General features: G+C 40.3%; 1 protein-coding gene and 1 non-coding gene across 6 annotated transcripts in view; one reads left to right on the forward strand and one right to left on the reverse strand.

Moving 5' to 3' along the window:
* The window catches only part of LAMA3 (laminin subunit alpha 3), a 246,512-nt gene that overhangs the window by 192,448 nt on the left and 35,224 nt on the right, over window positions 1-18,840 (forward strand). For all 5 annotated transcript variants that reach the window (XM_070452750.1, XM_070452751.1, XM_070452752.1 and 2 more), the window contains 15 exons: window positions 2,498-2,608; window positions 2,716-2,827; window positions 3,034-3,201; window positions 4,824-5,020; window positions 6,434-6,550; window positions 7,807-7,961; window positions 8,205-8,346; window positions 9,176-9,278; window positions 11,601-11,717; window positions 11,803-11,982; window positions 12,775-12,917; window positions 15,792-15,962; window positions 17,608-17,759; window positions 17,915-18,077; window positions 18,515-18,648. In XM_070452750.1, coding sequence (XP_070308851.1) covers window positions 2,498-2,608; window positions 2,716-2,827; window positions 3,034-3,201; window positions 4,824-5,020; window positions 6,434-6,550; window positions 7,807-7,961; window positions 8,205-8,346; window positions 9,176-9,278; window positions 11,601-11,717; window positions 11,803-11,982; window positions 12,775-12,917; window positions 15,792-15,962; window positions 17,608-17,759; window positions 17,915-18,077; window positions 18,515-18,648 — 2,165 coding nt within the window. The remainder of the gene's footprint in view (window positions 1-2,497; window positions 2,609-2,715; window positions 2,828-3,033; window positions 3,202-4,823; window positions 5,021-6,433; window positions 6,551-7,806; window positions 7,962-8,204; window positions 8,347-9,175; window positions 9,279-11,600; window positions 11,718-11,802; window positions 11,983-12,774; window positions 12,918-15,791; window positions 15,963-17,607; window positions 17,760-17,914; window positions 18,078-18,514; window positions 18,649-18,840) is intronic.
* LOC139030466 (small nucleolar RNA U13) lies at window positions 4,083-4,187 on the reverse strand. The gene has a single exon (XR_011482837.1). It is a non-coding gene; the product is annotated as a small nucleolar RNA U13 (small nucleolar RNA).

Below are 18,840 nucleotides of genomic sequence, written 5' to 3' on the forward strand. Positions count from 1 at the left end.
GTGCTTTTCTGCCTACCAATGAAGGCTGAAGAAACAAAGTTGAAACTGCCCAGTTCCCATTGTTAGGCAACAATTGTATGAGAACTAGGAAAGCTACAACCTTATAGCCAGGATGCGGACAAGACTCACAGACCAGGATCTGTGTTGCAATGTGACATTCTCAGCATCACCATAGTGTGCAAGTCCTAAGCTGCCAATATAAGACCTGGTCCTGGACTAGGGGGGGCCTGGGGCGGGAGCGATGATGACCCTAAGATCACCAGACAGGACACAAGAGAGTGCAGAGAGAAGAGGAAACCTCCCTCTCAGAATGAGTCTGCAAACACTGTGAAAGATAATAAGAAAGACATGCAGCAGAAGCAGCAGTCATGTGATGAGTCCCTTTAGCAAAAACAGAAATCACAGGACAATCTGAAAACTACTTTACAGGGTAACATCCAATGAAAGAAACAAGAAATTAGAAAAACTTTTAAAACACAAGAAACCAAACAAAAAGAGCTAAGTGTGAGAAGATCTAATTAAAAAATCACAGAAAAATTAAAAAAATCTACTCAAATGTAAAAAAATTCAGTAGGTGAGATGGACCCTAAGCTAGTAGGGAAAGTTAAATTAAGGGCTTTTGGAATGAAGGCTGCTTCGAAACCATTAGTGTCTGTGGTTGAGTACATACGGCAAAAATAAATAGTGCTAGAAAAAATGGCTCTTTTCCATCCCATTAGGGTAATTTTAGTGCATGATTAGGAGGCTTAATATAGAGAGGACAGGGAAAAGCCTTTGTGTATTCAGAGGGGGAAAAAAAGGCACTTTAGTGACTGATGTCATCAATACAGTCTTGCACTTTTTCAAGGAAGGGAAGGGAACGAACATTGTGGTATCCATCCTGTGCCCAGGGTGCTGTGCTAAGTGCTTTCCTTAAATGTTACAGCATCCTGTGAAGAAAATAGTGCTATTTTTTACAGGTGTGTAAAAGCCAAGTAACTTGCCTACAATCACACAGCTAGTATGTGGTGGTTCTAGAAGAATTCACACCAAGACGAAATTCTAAAGAGTATGTTCACCCACTATACCTCTTATCCAGGTGTTCTGACCTGCAATCGTGTGCTTCATTTTTCTGCAGCACAATCAAAATAGAACCATCTTCTTGCAATATCACAGAAACACTGGAAACTGAGTAGGAATATGTATGACAAAGCATCCAACTTTTTTGAATGGTTCTGTGTATACATGACATTTTATAATACATTAGCCCACTTTCCACCAAAAAGAACCCAGCAGCTTAATATTACAGCCCCTGATAGACAGATGAAGGAGATAAGGCCCAACGGGCTTATCTATAAAGTGGTGGACCTAGGGTTTGGACCTCAGCTGAAAAGCCTGTGTTCTTTTACTCAACACTGGCTCTTATATACAAGTAGAGATAGTAATATTGCTTTTTCTTGTAAAAACTTTCAAGATATTAACACATTTTTTCCCCCCAAATTGAGGGATTTCCCTGGCAGTCCAGTGGTTGAGACACTGTGCTTCCAGTGCAGGTTTGATCCCTGTTCGGGTAACTAAGATTCTGTATGCTAAGTGCATACGTTGAAAAAGTTCAAACTTAAAAAAAAAAAACCCAAAATTGAAAGTAATTACTACTCTAGATATCATATGCAGCAATAGTAGTAGTGTTAGTCACTAAGTCATGTCTGACTGTGACCCCGTGGACTGTAGCCCACCAGACTCCTCTGTCCATGGGATTTTCTACGCAAAAATTCTGGAGTGGGTAGCCAGCCATTTCCTTCTCCAGGGGATCTTTCCAACCCAGGAATTGAACCTGGTCTCCTGTATTGTAAGCAGATTCTTTACTGTCTGAGCCAGGGAAACCTGTATGCAGCAGTGTCCCCTCTAAAAATAATGTTGCCGTTCAGTGCCCAAAAGAGGAAGGGGACCTGGATTTTGGTCTTGAAGCAATCACTGATCATGTATACTTCCATGGCATGGACAAATCACCCAACATTTTTAGGTTTCTATTTTCTTGTTTTTTTCCTATTAAATGAGGGTATTCAATTTAATTCAATTTAATGAGCTCTGAGTTTTTCTCTTGCTGTATAATTCTTTGAATTTATAGATCCTTTCAACAGAGTAGCCATAGACACTTGTTTTTAGCATAATCAAGTAAAATATAAGTTTAAAAAATTGACATTATTATAGAATCTAAAAATTAATACATCAAGTAAGTGACATCACCCTCATTTTTTTAAGGTTAGGTCATTAATTCAAGTAAAGTATCTTGTCTCTTCTTGTCTTTAAATTTTCCTACTTTATTTTAGAACCAGATCACAACATCAGAACGTAAATTCTTCATAAAGCCTGTTTCAAAGAACCATATTTTTTTCTAAGGACCAGCATTGGTCTTACTCAATGAATCTTTTCATATCATCGCCAGGTTTACCAAGTTGATAAGACTTACTCCAAATTTCTACTTTAGACTGTGATTAACTTTGTACTTTACTTTCAGAACCAGCTGTTTAGCTACCGTCCCACCATTTCAAATCATAAATCAAAAATGGATGGTCTGGAAAAAGAACTGAATAACTTGAATCAAGAATTTGAAACTTTGCAAGAAAAGGTAATATATTAGGTCAATAGCATTAACTCTTTTTTTGCTTCAAAATATTGCTAGTTTTTTTCCCCCAACAACTTAATTTGTTGCTCATCAATTTACTCTTCATATAGGTTCAAATAAATTCCAGAAAAGCACAAACATTCTATAACGACATTGATCGGACAACCCAAAGTGCAAAAGAGCTGGACTCGAAGATTAAAAATGTCATCCGGAATGTGCACAGTAAGAAGAGTTACTTAGCCCAATTAAGTATCTTTTGTACTACTTTAGCTTTTGTTGTACAAAGAAAGAGTTCAGCATTATGAAAAAAAGCCTATAGAGATACTGAAAAACCAATATGAGCCCTCTATAAAAGTCTCTGCCTCTTTTCTTAGTAGTCTCCTGGAGTCCAGAATTCCCAGTTTAATAAACAGTTTGATGTTTTCCAGCTCTCGTGAAGCAGGTATCTGGGACAGAGGGAGATGGAAACAGGGTGCCTTCAGGTGATTTTTCCAGAGAGCTGGCTGAAGCTGGGCGCATGATGAGGGAAATGAGGACCCGCAACTTCGGGAAGCAGCTGAGGGAGGCTGAAGCTGAGAGAAGAGAGGCTCAGCAGTGTAAGGACCCTTCCAAATGCGTGCATCCAGTCTGTTCTGATTGGCTTGACATACAGGGTGCAGAGTACGCTGTGCCAGGTTGGGGGAGGGGTCACCATTTCAGCATCTAGTACTAGTAGAGTATCACGTGGTACAAATGAGTGGCCCTTCCAGGTTACTGAGAGGTTGTGGAATAGAACATCTTTTTTTAAAAGAAGTTTATTAAATTATAGTTGATTTACAATGTTGTGTTAATTTCAGCAGTGATTCAGTTATGCATGTGTACACACACACACACACACACACACATATATATATAGAAATGTTTTCCCATATTCTTTTCCATTATGATTTATCACAGGGTATTGAATACGGCATAGCTCTCTGTGCTATGCAGTAGGACCTTGTTTATCCATCCCATATATAATAGTTTGCAGCTACTGACCCCAAACTCCCAATTCCTCCCTCCCCCACCCCCTCCTACTTGGCAACCACAAGTCTGTTCTCCATGTCTATGAGTCTGTTTCTGTTTTGTAGATATGTTCACTTGTGAACATATCACAAATTTAGATTTAGAATCCACATGTAAGTGATATCATGTAGTATTTGTCTTTCTGGCTTTCTTTGCTTACTTTGATAATCTCTGTGTCTACCCAAGTGGCTGCAAATGGCATTATTTCATTTTTTAATGGCTGAATAATATTCCACTGTATATTATACACATATGTATACATATACACACCACATCTTTATCCATAGAATAGAATATCTTACCATCATGCAAAAAAATAGTTCCTCCTCCTTAATGTTAGACACTAATACCTCTATTTTGTTTTTAACTGTATTTTTGTTTTTCTTTAAGCTCTATTGCTTTCTCATTATATCATTTTTTTTTTCTTTCACGTCAGATGGGTAATGTGCCAGTGTTGTAACAAGGTTTGCAGGGAGGCACATGTCATGCAGCAGTGTGAACACCCAATTATCACGCTCATGAACTACAAAAGGATCCATTATATCATTTTTAATAGTCCCCTCATCACCATTGGGGTTTTGAATCATACATTGATATTCGCATTACTACTACCAAAAAAAAAAATAGATGTATTAGAAATTAAGGGAATATATCTAAAGATTTGGATTAATGAAAATGCCACATTAACTCAAAACTTTAAAAATAATAGGCCTATATTTTTCCACATACTGAGCTTCATTCTGGAGTGGAATGACATATCAGTGGTTAATCTACAAACAGTGGCATCTCTCTTTTAGCATTTGTATTGTTTAAATTTAATGTTAGCCTTGGAGACAGTATTAGTAATAGAAGGAGCATGTGCTTTATATTTATACTCTGCAAGTTCAGTTCCAGTTCCAAGGCTGAAACCTTGTCACCTAATTTCTCAGGCCATCCATTTTCTTACTTGAAACATGAGATAATCACTGTCTTCATGTGGTTGTCATAAAAGTTAATTGAGACAATGTGTACAGGGCACAACATAACATAAACACTAGCCTCCTTTCTCATTCCCTTGCAAGCTCAAGGAAAACCGTGAAGTGAGTAGAAAATCAATTCTTCTGTAGTCTTTATGACTTAGTGTCAATGCACTCATTTCTCAAATGGAAAACAAAAAGGTGATCTGTTTCAGTGCTGAATCAGATAAGGAGCTGGCCGGAAAACCACCAGGTGGAGAACAATGGATTGGCGAAGAATATACGAGATGCTTTAAATGATTATGAAGCCAAACTCAGTGGCCTCCGTGCTGCTCTACAGGAGGCCAGCGCCCAAGCAAAGCAGGCCACCGGCCTCAACCGAGAAAATGAGAGGGCTTTGGAATCCATCAAGGTGAGGTCATGGTCAGAATCTGCACCATTCGGTTCCTTAACCGAGCAAAAGGGAGCAGGGAGCTTTAATGTTAATCAGGTGGCAGAGTCAGGAACCTGTCTGTGTGGGAAACCCTAATCAAAGAGGAGCAAGGCATTAAATGCAAAATCAAAGTATCTCTTACTCCTCAATGGCCAGAAGAGTTTCTGAACTTAAACCATAGGGAAAGCAGACCCAGTCACTTCACCCCAACTCCTGACTGGTAGAGGACTGGAGGAATAATGCTGCCAAATAGTTGAGAAATTGCTATTGTTATAACTAATTCAAAGTATATAATATATGTTTTAAATAACTGACTTTTTGTGTCGTGTATGTGTGTGTTAATCACTTAGTTGTGTCTGACTCTTTGCGACCCATGAACTGTAACCCGCCAGGCCCCTCTGTCCACGGGGATTCTCCAGGCAAGAATACTGCGTTGCCATGCCCTCCTCCAGGGAATCTTCCCAACCCAGGGATCAAACCCAGGTCTCCCACGTTGCAGATGGATTCTTTACCATTGAGCCAGGGAAGCCCAAGAATACTGGAGTGGGTAGCCTATCCCTTCTCCAGGGGCACATCCTGACCCAGGAATCGAACCAGGGCCTCCTGCATTGCAGGTGGATTCTTTACCAGCTGAGCTACCTGGGAAGCCCAACATAGGACTGACCCACTCCCCCCACCCCAGGAAAGAGGAATTTGGTAAAAGAAAATGAATGGTATCTTTGCATATGGTAATATGGTTAACTCCCAAAGCCTCTGCAGGTTAACACCTCTGTTGGATTATGCCAAGGGGAGGGAGCAGGACCCAATTTTATGGATCTCTGAATTCTGGCAGCCTCCACCCTGGTTTCCTAAGGGCTTGTGTGCTTTCTTAGTTAGTTTTTTTTTGGCTGCACCATGCGGCATGTGGAATCTTAGTTCTCAGACCAGGGATTGAACCTGCGTTCCTTGTATCGGAAGTGCAGAGTCTTAATCACTGGACTGCCAGGGAAGTCCTCTTGTGTGCTTTCTTATTGAAATGTCCCTGCATCTTTGTCAGGACCAACATGTAGAGTGTACTGATGGTGCTGATTTGCTTAGTTCAGCTCCCTCATCCTGATCCACTAACCAGAGCTTAATTATGCATCCACCTCACTGGCCTGGTTGGCCGTAGTGTAGAAACCTCCTCCAATGCAACAGCAGTTGTTTCGTTGTCATGTAGCTTGTGGAAACTATGACAACACCTCCACACGACAAGTTGAACTTATGTCTCATGACTTAGGAGTTGCCTAGATGATCTTTAAGTTCAAGAAGACATTTTGACTCTGAAATTACCTCTATGCTATTGTCCAATAAATATGCCTGTGCCTTCTGACAATATATCATGCAGCTCACAGATCCTCTTTTTCTCTGCAGAGACAAGTTAAAGAAATGAATTCCCTCCAGAGTGACTTCACCAAGCGTCTAGCCACAGCAGATTCTTCCTTAATGCAAACTAATATTGTCCTGCAATTGATGAAGAAAAGCCATGAGGTAGAGGCAAAACTTGTTTTCTAGAAACCCGAAAAGCATGTAAATTACATTTTGAGGAACTTATGAGATAGGCTAAACATTTTTTCCCTCAAATATATGTCTTTAGATGGAAGAAAATATACCAAAATGTTAACAGCGGTTGTCCCTTAAGGGAGGGGTGAATGATGTGTCTTCTTTTTTTTTCTCCCAAACTTTAAACTTCTCATCTTGCATTGGGATATAGCTGGTTAAGAGTGCTGTAGTAGTTTCAGGTGGAAAGGGAAGGGACTCAGCCATTCATACACATGTATCCATTCTCCCCCCACCCACCTCCATCCAGGCTGGCAGGTAACAGTGAGCAGCGTTCCATGTCTTTGCTGGTTATCCATTTAAAATAAAGCAGTGTGTACATGACCTCCCCAAAGTCCCTAAGTATCCTTTCCCCCCAGCAACCATAGGTTTGTTTTATATCTATTTGCCCATCTACCTACCTAATTTGCCTGCAATAAGTGAATGTTACTTTTGTAATAAAAACAAATTGTGCTAGCATTTTTTAAATGTCATTTTCACCAATGAGATGAATAAGGTCTGAGGAGCTAATATAAAACAAAGAAAGTGACTCTAGTTGATAACACTGCATTGTATAACTGAAATTGGTTACAAAAGTAGAATTTAAATCTTCTCACCTTCACCCCCACCCTCAAAGAAAGTAAGAGCATAAAATATGAGGTGATTGATGTGTTAACTTGGTGGGGGGAAATCCTTTCATAGTGTATACATATATCCAATCATCACTCTGTACACTTTAAATATCTTACAATTTTATGTCACTTATACCTTCTTGAAGCTGAAAAGCAATTAAAAATAAAATAAATCAGGCATGCGTTAATTAACAGAAGGCATTTAGGACTGGTAAAAGATTGGCAATATTTCTCAGAAGCCCACTGGGCATTTTGAAAATATCTTTTATGATCACTGTTTCTAAATCAGAAAAAGTGTTTAGGTTTAGTACAGTGATATGCTAAGGATAATAATGTGCTTTTATAAAATTCATCAAAGTGGCTACCCACCACATGGAAAGTGCTCAAAATGGTAGTGAAACTTGGGAGAATATTCACAGTGCCACTGTGTGAAGTAACCAGGTGTGGTGAATGGGCTCAGGAAGCAATTTCTCACTGTTACTTCCTGGAAACCTCATTTATGACAGAGTTCAAGAAAATGGCATATCCGTGCTTTGCTTAAATTGACACTATCTCTTGTTTACTTGGAAAATACAGGAGTATGAAAAATTAGCTGTCACTTTAAATGAAGCCAGACACGAACTAAGTGACAAAGTGAGAGAACTTTCCAGATCGGTCAGCAGAGCACCTCTGGTGGGGGAGGCAGAGAGGCACGCGCAGTCGCTCCAGGAGCTGGCCACGCAGCTGGAGGAGTGAGTGGGCCGCCGGGGGTCTGACCGCAGGGGCTGCTGGAGCCTGGGAGGAAGTAGGGACCAGGGTGGGGGGCGGCGCCCAGGGCCCAGGGCCGAACCCAGCTGGTTCCCAGCTGCACCTTTGGAGCAGAGCCTCGGAGCCCACAGCCCCGAATCTCCATCGGCCAAATGAATGGGGAGGTAAGGGCGCTTGGCTGCAGGCAGAGGCCCTAGCTGGAGCCCTCCTCCCGTACCACTTTCCAGGATCAAGAGGAACGCCAGTGGGGATGAGCTGGTGCGCTGTGCCGTGGACGCTGCCACCGCCTACGAGAACATCCTCAACGCCATCAAAGCGGCCGAGGATGCGGCCGACAAGGCCACCACTGCATCTGAGGCTGCTCTCCAGGTGGGCACCTGCCGTGACGCCTTCTTTCAACACACTCTGGAGATGACTCACTTTTCTGTTTTCTTTCTGTATGCACCAGGGAATAGGAAAAAACAAAGCTTATTTTAGATCAGAATTTGTTATGTAGAATAACCTTGCACTTGCTCTGTCATTTCTGTATTTACTTGGCTTTTGGATAAACATAGCCCAGTATTCAAAATCATTTGTAAAACCAGATAATAATCACCCTGATTATTGATTTTGAACCATGGAAGTATTATACCCTGATTCTTACCAGGTATGCTTTTAAGCTGTGTGATCAGGTATCAACATTTACCAAAGAAGAGATTGTTGTACACAATTTGAGAACCATTTATTTCCTGTCATTTGTCATTCACCTGGGCGTGTCTGTGGATCCTATGGGATCTGAAATGCATTATATAATAGGCCTATATCTAAAAATAAAGAACAAGTTATTAACTATGAGAGAATTCGTGAACAGACTTCTTGGAAGGTTGAAGGTTTTTAATGTCCCAAAGATTAAAAGCCTAAAAGTCATTCAGCTTTGTTCTCTATTATTGCAGAGGGCATTGTACAAGTGACAGTGAGAAAATGAGAAGGTATCACATAATTTATCATTATGTCAACAGTGATGGGTCCACCTCCCCAAGCCACAAATGTCTACCTAGAGCCCTTACTGTAGCTTTTAAGGAGCAGTCTTTTTAAACCTCTGCCTTACCTTCTAGCCTCATTCTTTAAAGATTAAAGATAAGGGCTAGGATGAAAACTCTTACTCCATATTTCCTAATGTATGTATCACATTTAAGACTAACAAATGCTCTGCTTTCAGACAGTAATAAAGGAAGATCTTCCAAGAAAAGCGAAAACTCTGAGTTCCAGCAGCGATAAACTGTTAAACGAAGCCAAGATAACACAGCAGAAGCTACAGCAAGGTATGGAAGGGGTAGCTGTTGGGGGCTGGGATTGTCAAGGGCTTGGAAACAATCTATGAGACCAGGAGCAAATGCACTTCTTGAATCTCAGTGTCCTTGTAGGTGATACTTTGTAAATTCATTGATTTGATGTTTCTACCCTTCCCAGGTGGTGCTAGTGGTAAAGAATCTGCCTGCCCATGCAGGAGATGCAAGAGATATAGGTTCCATCCCTGGGTTGGGAAGATCCCCTAGAGAAGGAAATGTCAACCCACTCCAGTGTTCTTGCCTGGGAAATCCCATGGACAGAGGAGCCTGGTGGGCTACAATCCATGGGGTCACAGAGTCAGACACGACTTTGCAACTGACTATCACCAGCTGATATTCTAACATAAGTCAAATTAACTAGAGTCTCATGAATATAAATAAATCTTGAGACTGATAGGCTTGTTTGGGTCTGGCCTTGGGTTTGGGAGAGGGGATTCTTCATTTAATCCCATATGCACATAGCGTTGGGGACCCACGTAGCTTTGAGGTGGGTACAGTGCTGCTGTCTTATTTAAGGGCCAGATAAGTAGTTTCAAGTCATTAGATCAACTGCTTCAAAATTTCTTAAGCACTAAAATATTAGTAAGTAAAAGCATGAAAAATCACTACCACTGTGATATATGAGGATTTTAAAAGTTTTGCCTTTGAATTTTTCCCTTTATTTAATTTGATTAAAAAAAAATTAAACCATCTCAATCTCACCAAATTCCTGTGTTCAGAAAATGCTGACCCTTGATTTCCTCTGGTCTGCTGTGGTCATTCATAGCGAACAACTATCTCAGCTCATAGCCCTCATTCACCTTCTTAATCCTTTCAAAGTGATTAGGTACCTTCTACTGGTAAATAAATACATTTATTTATCATTTTCAAAAATTAAAATGAAAAATAAATATGAAAACATGAAAAAGAAAATACAAAAAAATAAGTAGTCTGCCTAGCACATTTCAAAAATTAAAATTTCCTGTTGTCTTTACAAAATCTGAGCTGTGTTTTTAAAAGGATTAGGATGTTAACTACATTGTTATTTAAACTAGTCCTGGAATCACAGTTTAAGCCATATGTCATCAGCTCGATATTAAAGCATTCACTGGTCGTTTTCCATGACCCCCAAGGGGCAATATTATCAGCTAGAAATGCCTGTAAGCTTTGTTCCTTTCAGTGAATGTGTCCTTGAATGTGTCAGTTTGGAAATGAATGGAAACGGTGCCTGCTTTGTGTGTGTGTGTGTTTGCTTTAGTGGGGCTGTCTCAACAACAGTCCTTTACTCTTTTTTTAAAAAGGCATTTTATTTATTTATGGCTGAGCTGGGTCTTTGTGGTTGCTCAGGCTTTCTCTAGTAGTGGAGAGCAGGGGACTGCTCGTAGTTGCCGTGTGCAGGCTTATTGCGGTGGCTTCTCTTGTTGGCGGGCATGGGCTCTCGGGCACTCGGGCTTCAGGCGTCATGGCACATGCTCTCAGTAGCTGCGGCTCCCAAGCTCTGGAGCACGGGTCAGTAGTTGTTCCTCGGCATGTGGGCTCTTCCTGGATCAGGAATCAAACCCCTGTTTCTTGCGTTGGGAGGTGGACTCTTTACCACTGAGCCACCAGGAAAGCCCAATATTCCTTCACTCTTGACCGAAGGGGCATCCCTTATGCATTATTCATTCATTCATTTATTCATACATGCATTCGCTTGTTCCATAAATACATACTAATATTAAACCCCGAAGAGTGCCAGCCATGGCATCATGCCCTGGACACAGCAGTGAGTAAGACAGACACATCCCTTTCCTTGGGTGTCCCTTGTATCTCAGTTGGTAAAGAATCTGCCTACAATGCACGAGACCTGGTTTCAATTCCTGAGTCTGGAAGATCCCCTGGAGAAGGAAACAGAAACCCACTCTAGTATTCTTGCCTGGAGAATCCCATGGACAGAGGAGCCTGGTGGGTTACCATCCATGGGGTTGCAGGAGGCTGACATGACTTAGTGAGTAGACCAGCACCACCATCCCTTTCCTCTACTAAGCAGAGACTTTTGCCCTGAGCAGAGCGGAAGTTAAGTCTTCCCTTGAGTTGGTAGGCCTTTCCCTTTCTTCATGTGCATTTCCAAGGAGCCTGGTACCACCGGCTCTGTATGCTCCTGGCCTCTATAATAGAGGACCTGGGGGTCTAGGAGCAAGCAGTGGGCATCTTGGGGATGACCCCTAAGATGCAGGTCTGCTCAGTGCTGTGCAGACCCTGGCTACTTCAGGGGCCACCAGTACCCGTGGAGGATCAAGATCTTTAGGCTAATTGCCTCTTCCTACTTTATTTCAGAAATCAGCCCAGCTCTCAACAACCTGCAGCAAACACTGAAAACTATGACCATTCAGAAAGGCCTGATAGACACCAATCTCACCAGCATCCGAGGTGATCTTCATGGAATACAGAGAGGTCAGCCGCCCCCTAACCCACTGGACTTGGCTTCTTTTGTCAAAGATTTTAGAGACTGACGCCTCCCTGTTTGTATGTGCCTTAGATGACATCGATGGCATAATCAATAGTGCAAAGAGCCTGGTCAGAAATGCCAATGATATCACAAATGAGGTTCTAGATGGGCTCAACCCCATTCAGACAGATGTGGAAAGAATTAAGGATACCTATGGGAGCACCCAGAGCGAAGACTTCAACAAGGCTCTCAGTGATGCGGATAATTCAGGTAGCAGGTGTTCTCTGGCCAGGATGTATTATCCATTTTCTCCATCATTATGTGCTTTGGTCTGTTGTAATTTCTCCCCAGTAAAATCTGATCTTAGAAATTAAAATGTTAAGAAACAACTTCATATGATCCATTCAAAGAATATGGCTATTCTGTTAGTTAAAAGGACCAAGTAGGACTTTGGAGGAGCCAAAGTGATTGGCAGTGGAAAGAATCAGAACATGTGAAATTCCTTAAAAATTTTTATTGACTTAAATAATTTTGCCTATGTCACACATGATTATAAAAAAAACCTGTACACTTTGAAAAAAATTCATGAAATATTGCTATTGATTTTCCCTTTTATAAAGATATAGTCCCTGAATCATGAACACTTGAATTATGATTAATATTAAAGGTCAAAAAGGAAAAATTTATTTATTTTTTAATTGAAGGATAATTACAGTGTTATGTTGGTTTCTGTCATATATCAACATAGATCAGCCATAGGTATACATGGCTACCTATTTCAAGGGAAGGGTCCTTCCCCCTTGAAAGATTTACTTTTATAGTGTCAAGAAAGATGATTTGATATCCAGAATAAAATCTATAATGTGTTTACATATTATACATAGAAATATGTATAACATATATTTCTATAATAGAGAAAAAGTATTACCTGATTCTGAATCATCCTATCCAATGTGTGGGACCCAATCATACCACTTGACAAATACAATCCACTAGGACATCTCTATTTAACCTTTTCTCAACTCACAATGATAAATTTCTGTTTTGTAATCTCATCAACAGTGAAGAAATTAACCAACAAACTGCCTGATCTTTTGAGTAAAATTGAAAGTATCAACCAACAGCTGTTGCCACTGGGCAACATCTCTGACAATGTGGACCGCATACGGGAACTAATTCAGCAGGCCAGAGATGCCGCAAATAAGGTGGGTGTGCCCCTCATTGCCAGACACCAAGGCTCATTCTTTGATAAGTTACTCTATTCATTAAGTGAAAGATGCCTAGGTACTCAAGAATTGGTTGTCTTTCTTGCCCAAATTCTTTGGGTTCTCCCCATGTGAAAGTTCATTTCCTCCCATCATGTTTCAGAAGTTCACATCATCTTCATCCACTAAATGACCTGGTATGCCTGGGACAGTGGTTTCCTTTCCACTGGCTTATGCAGGCAGGAAGCAGCGTTCTCCTCCAGACTCTAGGCAGTAAAGTGTTATTGGAAGTTCAAGTAAGGGTTCTATGATCAGAACGTGCAGATATGATACTGCACAAGCCCTATCTTCTCACGGTGACTCGGAAATTGTAGAATCCACTTTTAGTGAGGATGGAGGAGAGGTTCCTGCCCACATGGGCAGTGTTCTGAGTATGACATTACAGCAGTTTTCCTTCATTGGGAAGTTGCATCAACCTTTCTTCTAATTTTAATCTGACATTATTTACTTGAATTTCTGACACTTCTCTCCCAATTCGTTTTATCCTAAAATAATGTAAATGAAATATTTTGTATATTTCAGCCAACTCCCTATGAGATATTTAGAGATAAGTGGGATGGAAACCAAGTCAAAATATCATTGCCTTTGAGGCACCATGGTTGATTTCTAGGCTTATATTCCTTACTTTGAGCCTCAAAATCTGCCTTTTCTTTTAAGAGAGAGAACTTCCAACACAAAACCTTTGGCAGAAAAGCAGAGGCACAGTTTGGCAGAAACCACCCTCTTTGTACCCATACACATCTTATAAGAAGCAAATGGAAAAGAGTGTGCTTCTAGCTTTTGCCTCTCTCTGTTCATCCACTAATTTAATGAACAAAATATGAAGTGTGTAAATAGCGCAGAGGTATAGAGCTGATAACCAAGGCAGACTGCCTTGCTTTTATGTTTTCCGATATTTATTTATTTATTTGACTGCATCAGGTCTTAGTTGCTGCACGTAGGATCTTCACTGCAGCGTGGGTTTCTCTCTATTTGTAGCATGTGAGCTTAGTTGCTCTGAGGCATGTGGGTTCTTAGTTCTCCAACCAGCGACTGAAGCTGCATCCCCTGCATTGGAAGGTGGATTCTTAACTACTGGACCACCAGGGAAGTCCCCAGACTGCCTTGTTTTGATCCCTGCTCTGTCACTTACAAAGCTAAGACTAGTTTCAGTTCATAGATAGATAATATTTCATAAAAATATTAAAGCACACATGAGAAGCTATGCGGGAATCCAGATCCAGGGTAGTGGTGACCTCTGAGAAGGGAGAGGCAGCTAGGACTAGGGTGGGCTACATAATGGGCTTCAATTATAACAGTCACATGTAATTTCTTAAGGTGGCCATGCGTATGCAGGTATATTCTCTATTTTTGTGTGTTCATGAAATGTTTTCTTAATTAAAAAATTTTTTTTAATGAGCAAGAGTTTTCCCAGTGACAAAAGCAGAAAGGCATGCCACAGACTCAGGATGTGTGTAGTGTATGAAGGGCAGAGGGTGAGTAGAAGAGACAGGTGTAAGCACCTTGGAGTGACTGCAGCTCAGGCATCTCTAAGCACCCCTGCCTGATGACTGCGTAGACAGGGTCCTCCGTAAATACATGCTTGGGAGATAAAATGTAGAGGTGGTGTACGTATCATTTCTAGAGTTATTCTTTAGATAGTTAGAGAATATTTATTTTCTGTGTTTTAATGCAGAGCTACCCAAGGGGATCCACAGACCAGAGCTGGTCAGACGTTTGTTACTGCTTCATTATATATAAGTACAAAATTGAGAGTAAAGGCTTAGAAGCTTTCAGTAACTTGAATTGGTTTAATATCCCAGAATGGGATCAGTAGGCTTATATTTTACACACTTTCTTCATTTCATTTTTCTAGTATTTAAGTTTTCATATATTTTACAAAAGTACTGGTCCAGGGCAGATAACAGGGGAAAAAAATGGTCCTTTACCCTGAATTTAAGAAGCACATTCTAGAGAGCCTTGATGCACTTATTTTTAAGGACTGAGTGCTTATAATAAATGCAACCAGAACATATAATATATTAATGAGAAATCATTCCTTAAAGAGTTAATTCTTTAAAAAAATATTTTGATGTATTATACATCGACTATATCATACTGAATGCTTCCATACAGGTTAGCTCATTTGCACAAAAACCTTCTGGGGCTGGAATAATAGTAACTATTATTAATGTTATATATTAATAGGGCTATAATATATATTAACAGGGTTAATTTATTAATATTATAACCCTATTACTAATTTTATATATAATTAGAGTTTATATTATAATATATAATATTACTAATAGGATCATGATATTATATTAATCCTATTAATATGTATTATAACCCTAATTATATATAATTCCCTATATTAGTTATATTATGTATTATATAATATTTATATTATATATTATGTATCATATTATGTGTCATGTTATATATTATATGTAGAACCTCATTATTATAATACATTAATATATTATGATGATGGTGGTGGTATTATTATGACATTAATATGGCTAATATTATATTAAAATTCTAACCATAATACTGATGGTAATAATTTACTTTAATGATTATTGTTGCTGGCACAGACAACAGAGTGCAGCTCCCAAAGACCCTTGGCTCGTAGGCAGGAAGAACAGGAGGGCTTTACTCCCCGACTCCTGGAGCGGCTGCCTGAGTGTAGACTCCAGGCCTAGGGGACAGCTATACATCTTCACTCCCTGTTGTAGCTACTTGGGAGCAGCTGCAGTCGCAAGCCTCCACCCCGAGCACCCCACCTTTCTCCCCTGGACCAGCTAACACCGTCGATCTGGTCCCTCGCAGGTTGCTGTCCCCATGAGATTCAACGGTAGATCTGGAGTTGAAGTCCGGCTGCCAAATGACCTGGAAGACTTGAAAGGATACACATCTCTTTCTTTGTTTCTCCAAAGACCTGAATCAACAGAAAGTGGTGGGACTGAGAATATGTTTGTGATGTACCTCGGAAATAAAGATGTAAGTATTGCTCTGACATTTCCCTGGTTTTTAAAACAGAAAATGGCTTTTGAGGTGCGTGACACAGCCATGTCACTGCCATGCCAATGGCAGGAGATCCCACTGCCTCTGATGGCTCCATGGGAGATCACTCATCAATTTAAAGTTGTTTTTGGAGGCGGGGATCTAGAAGCCTTGCCAGATGGGCCCAGCATGTGAGTACATGTGTGTGTCCACCTGAGCACGTCCATACCTGGGACTGAAGATCAGCACCCTCTCCTCTCAACCAGGCAGCTGTATCAAGGCTTTCTGGAGATCAGGGCAGCTCTTCCTCACAGCTCTGGACTCGGTCCTCTTCTCAGGGTGCCCAGCCGCAGACCCTCCCGTGTCTCTGGGGTGGGGACCCTCTGTGAATGAGGCCTGGAGAGATTAAGCCTCTCCTGCCTCATTAGTGAGAAACCCAATTGCTTCAATGCTACAATTCTAAATTCTTTAAACCACCACTGTTAAAGATATTTTAAGCAGTTTATTTTAGCTTTTAATTCCTCCTCTTAAAATATATCTCTTCCACGTAAGTGTCAGAGGAACAGGTAATCACTGACTAGGTTATTTATACATGAATGGAAAAGAAATGGGCATCCCAGGTGGCTCAGTGGTAAAGAATCTGCCCACCAGAGCAGGAGATGCAAGACATGCGAGTTTGATCCCTGGGTCAGGAAGATCCCCTGGAGAAGGAAATGGCAACCCACTCCAGAATTCTTCCCTGGGAGATCCCACGGACAGAGGAGCCTTGCAGACTACAGTCCCTGAGATCACAGAGAGTCGGCCACTACTGGGAGACTGAACACATACGCATGGAAAAGAAATGCCTGAAGTCTGTCTGGTTCTTGAAAATTCTGGGCAGTTAGCAAATTGTTGGCCGTCACTAGTGGACATTGTATTTAAGGATTCCTAAAATCAGCACTGTTGTTGGTTACTCGTTCATGCTTCAAGGATTGGGGATTTATTTGTAACTTTCTTATGACTCTTTGCTTTGTATTATGGCAGAAGGCACATGACTTTATTCCTTCAACAAATATATGATATATCTACTACATGCCACACCCTGTATTTATGTAAACAAAAATTTGTTTCTTGAATGTACTTAATGTATACTTAAAACAGGTTAAAATAGTAAATTTCATGTTATGTATATTTTACTACAGTTTTCAAAAATTTGTTTTTACCTTAAGGTGCTCATATTCTAACAGGGAAGAAAGATCCATACACAGCTGACATAATAACATAGAGTGAACAAGCATGCCCAGAGTATTGCGGGGACCATGGCATAGGAAGAACATAAATGGCTTATCTTCCTTCCCAGAATGAAATTGAATGGCAACCTGAGCCCGTATCTGGTTCATCTTTATGTCAGGTGCTTGGCAAATACTTGCAGATTGAGCGAATGGAGGAGTGGATAAATGAATGCCCTCCTGATAACATGAGCAAAGACAGCCTAGACATTGTTAATTAACTGTGCTGTCTGTATTATTTTATACCAGAATGTACGTCATTCATTCTGTCTGCCCAGGGCTGACTAAATGAAAGCTGTTAGCTATTTGAAATGCACCCTCTGGGGATGGTGAGTTCGGAGAATACAGTATGTGAAATGCCTTGGTGTCTCCAGGCCTCCAGGGACTACATCGGCATGGCTGTTGTAGACGGCCAGCTCACATGCGTCTACAACCTGGGAGAGGATGAGGCTGAACTCCAGGTGGACCAGGCCTTGACCGAAAGCAAAACTCAGGAGGCGGTGATGGACCGGGTAAAATTCCAGAGGTATGAGTCTGATTACAGCTCTTTGGTAATCTGACCTATGGTCACCAAACTTTAATTTTATATTGCTGAACCCCCATTAAGTACTTTAGCTTTGATTTATTTTATCTCCTCATAAGTCTTTTACAACTTTATTGTCTGACTTATTTTTTAAACAGAATTTATCAGTTTGCAAGGCTTAATTACACCCTAAAAGCCACCTCCAGTAAACCAGAAACACATCAATTCCATGACATGGATAGTGGGAATAGCAACACACTTCTCAATTTGGATCCTGAAAATGTCGTGTTCTATGTTGGAGGTTACCCATCTGATTTTAGAGTAAGTTCAAATGTTATTTCACAGAATGGAAATATTTAAAATTTAATTTGGCATAATGATGTTTTAATCAGTTATATATAAAATGGATTTAATGATATATTCTTAATGCATCTATAGTGATAATTACTAAACTTATTGAATTCTTTTTTTTTAAACTTATTGAATTCTTTTATATGCAGTGATCTAGGCTTAGGTGTATAATTTAAATAAGCATCATTATCATTCCTATTTCACAGATGACAAAACTGAAACAGAGAGGTTGAATAACTTGCCCAGGATCAGACAGCTAGAAAACAGCGAAGCCAGGACATCTGTCTTCAGGGTCCATATGCTCACCCCTATGCTATATTGATGGTTAAAAGCGATAGAGTTAAACTATTTCTCAGTCAACCTGATCATTGTCCTTTGTTCAGTTGGTAAAAACTTTTTTTTTTCAGCCTCCTAGTAGACTGAGATTCCCTGCATACAAAGGTTGTATTGAATTAGATGACCTCAATGAAAATGTTCTGAGCTTGTACAACTTCAAAAAGACTTTCAATCTCAACACAACAGAAGTGGAGCCTTGTAGAAGGTAAATAAAACCTAGAAGCTGGTGTGTCTCTGTGATTTTGCAGTCATATAGCATAAAAAGCATATGTAATTTATACTTAAGGAATACAAATTAAATAAGGAAAAGTCTTTTCCTTATTCATATCAAATATTAAATGGACAGAATTTTCTTGATTTTGAAAAAAATACATCTTTCTTCAGTTTTTGGTGCCTC

The sequence above is a fragment of the Odocoileus virginianus genome, chromosome 22, assembly GCF_023699985.2.
Source record: "Odocoileus virginianus isolate 20LAN1187 ecotype Illinois chromosome 22, Ovbor_1.2, whole genome shotgun sequence".
Lineage (NCBI taxonomy): Eukaryota > Metazoa > Chordata > Mammalia > Artiodactyla > Cervidae > Odocoileus > Odocoileus virginianus.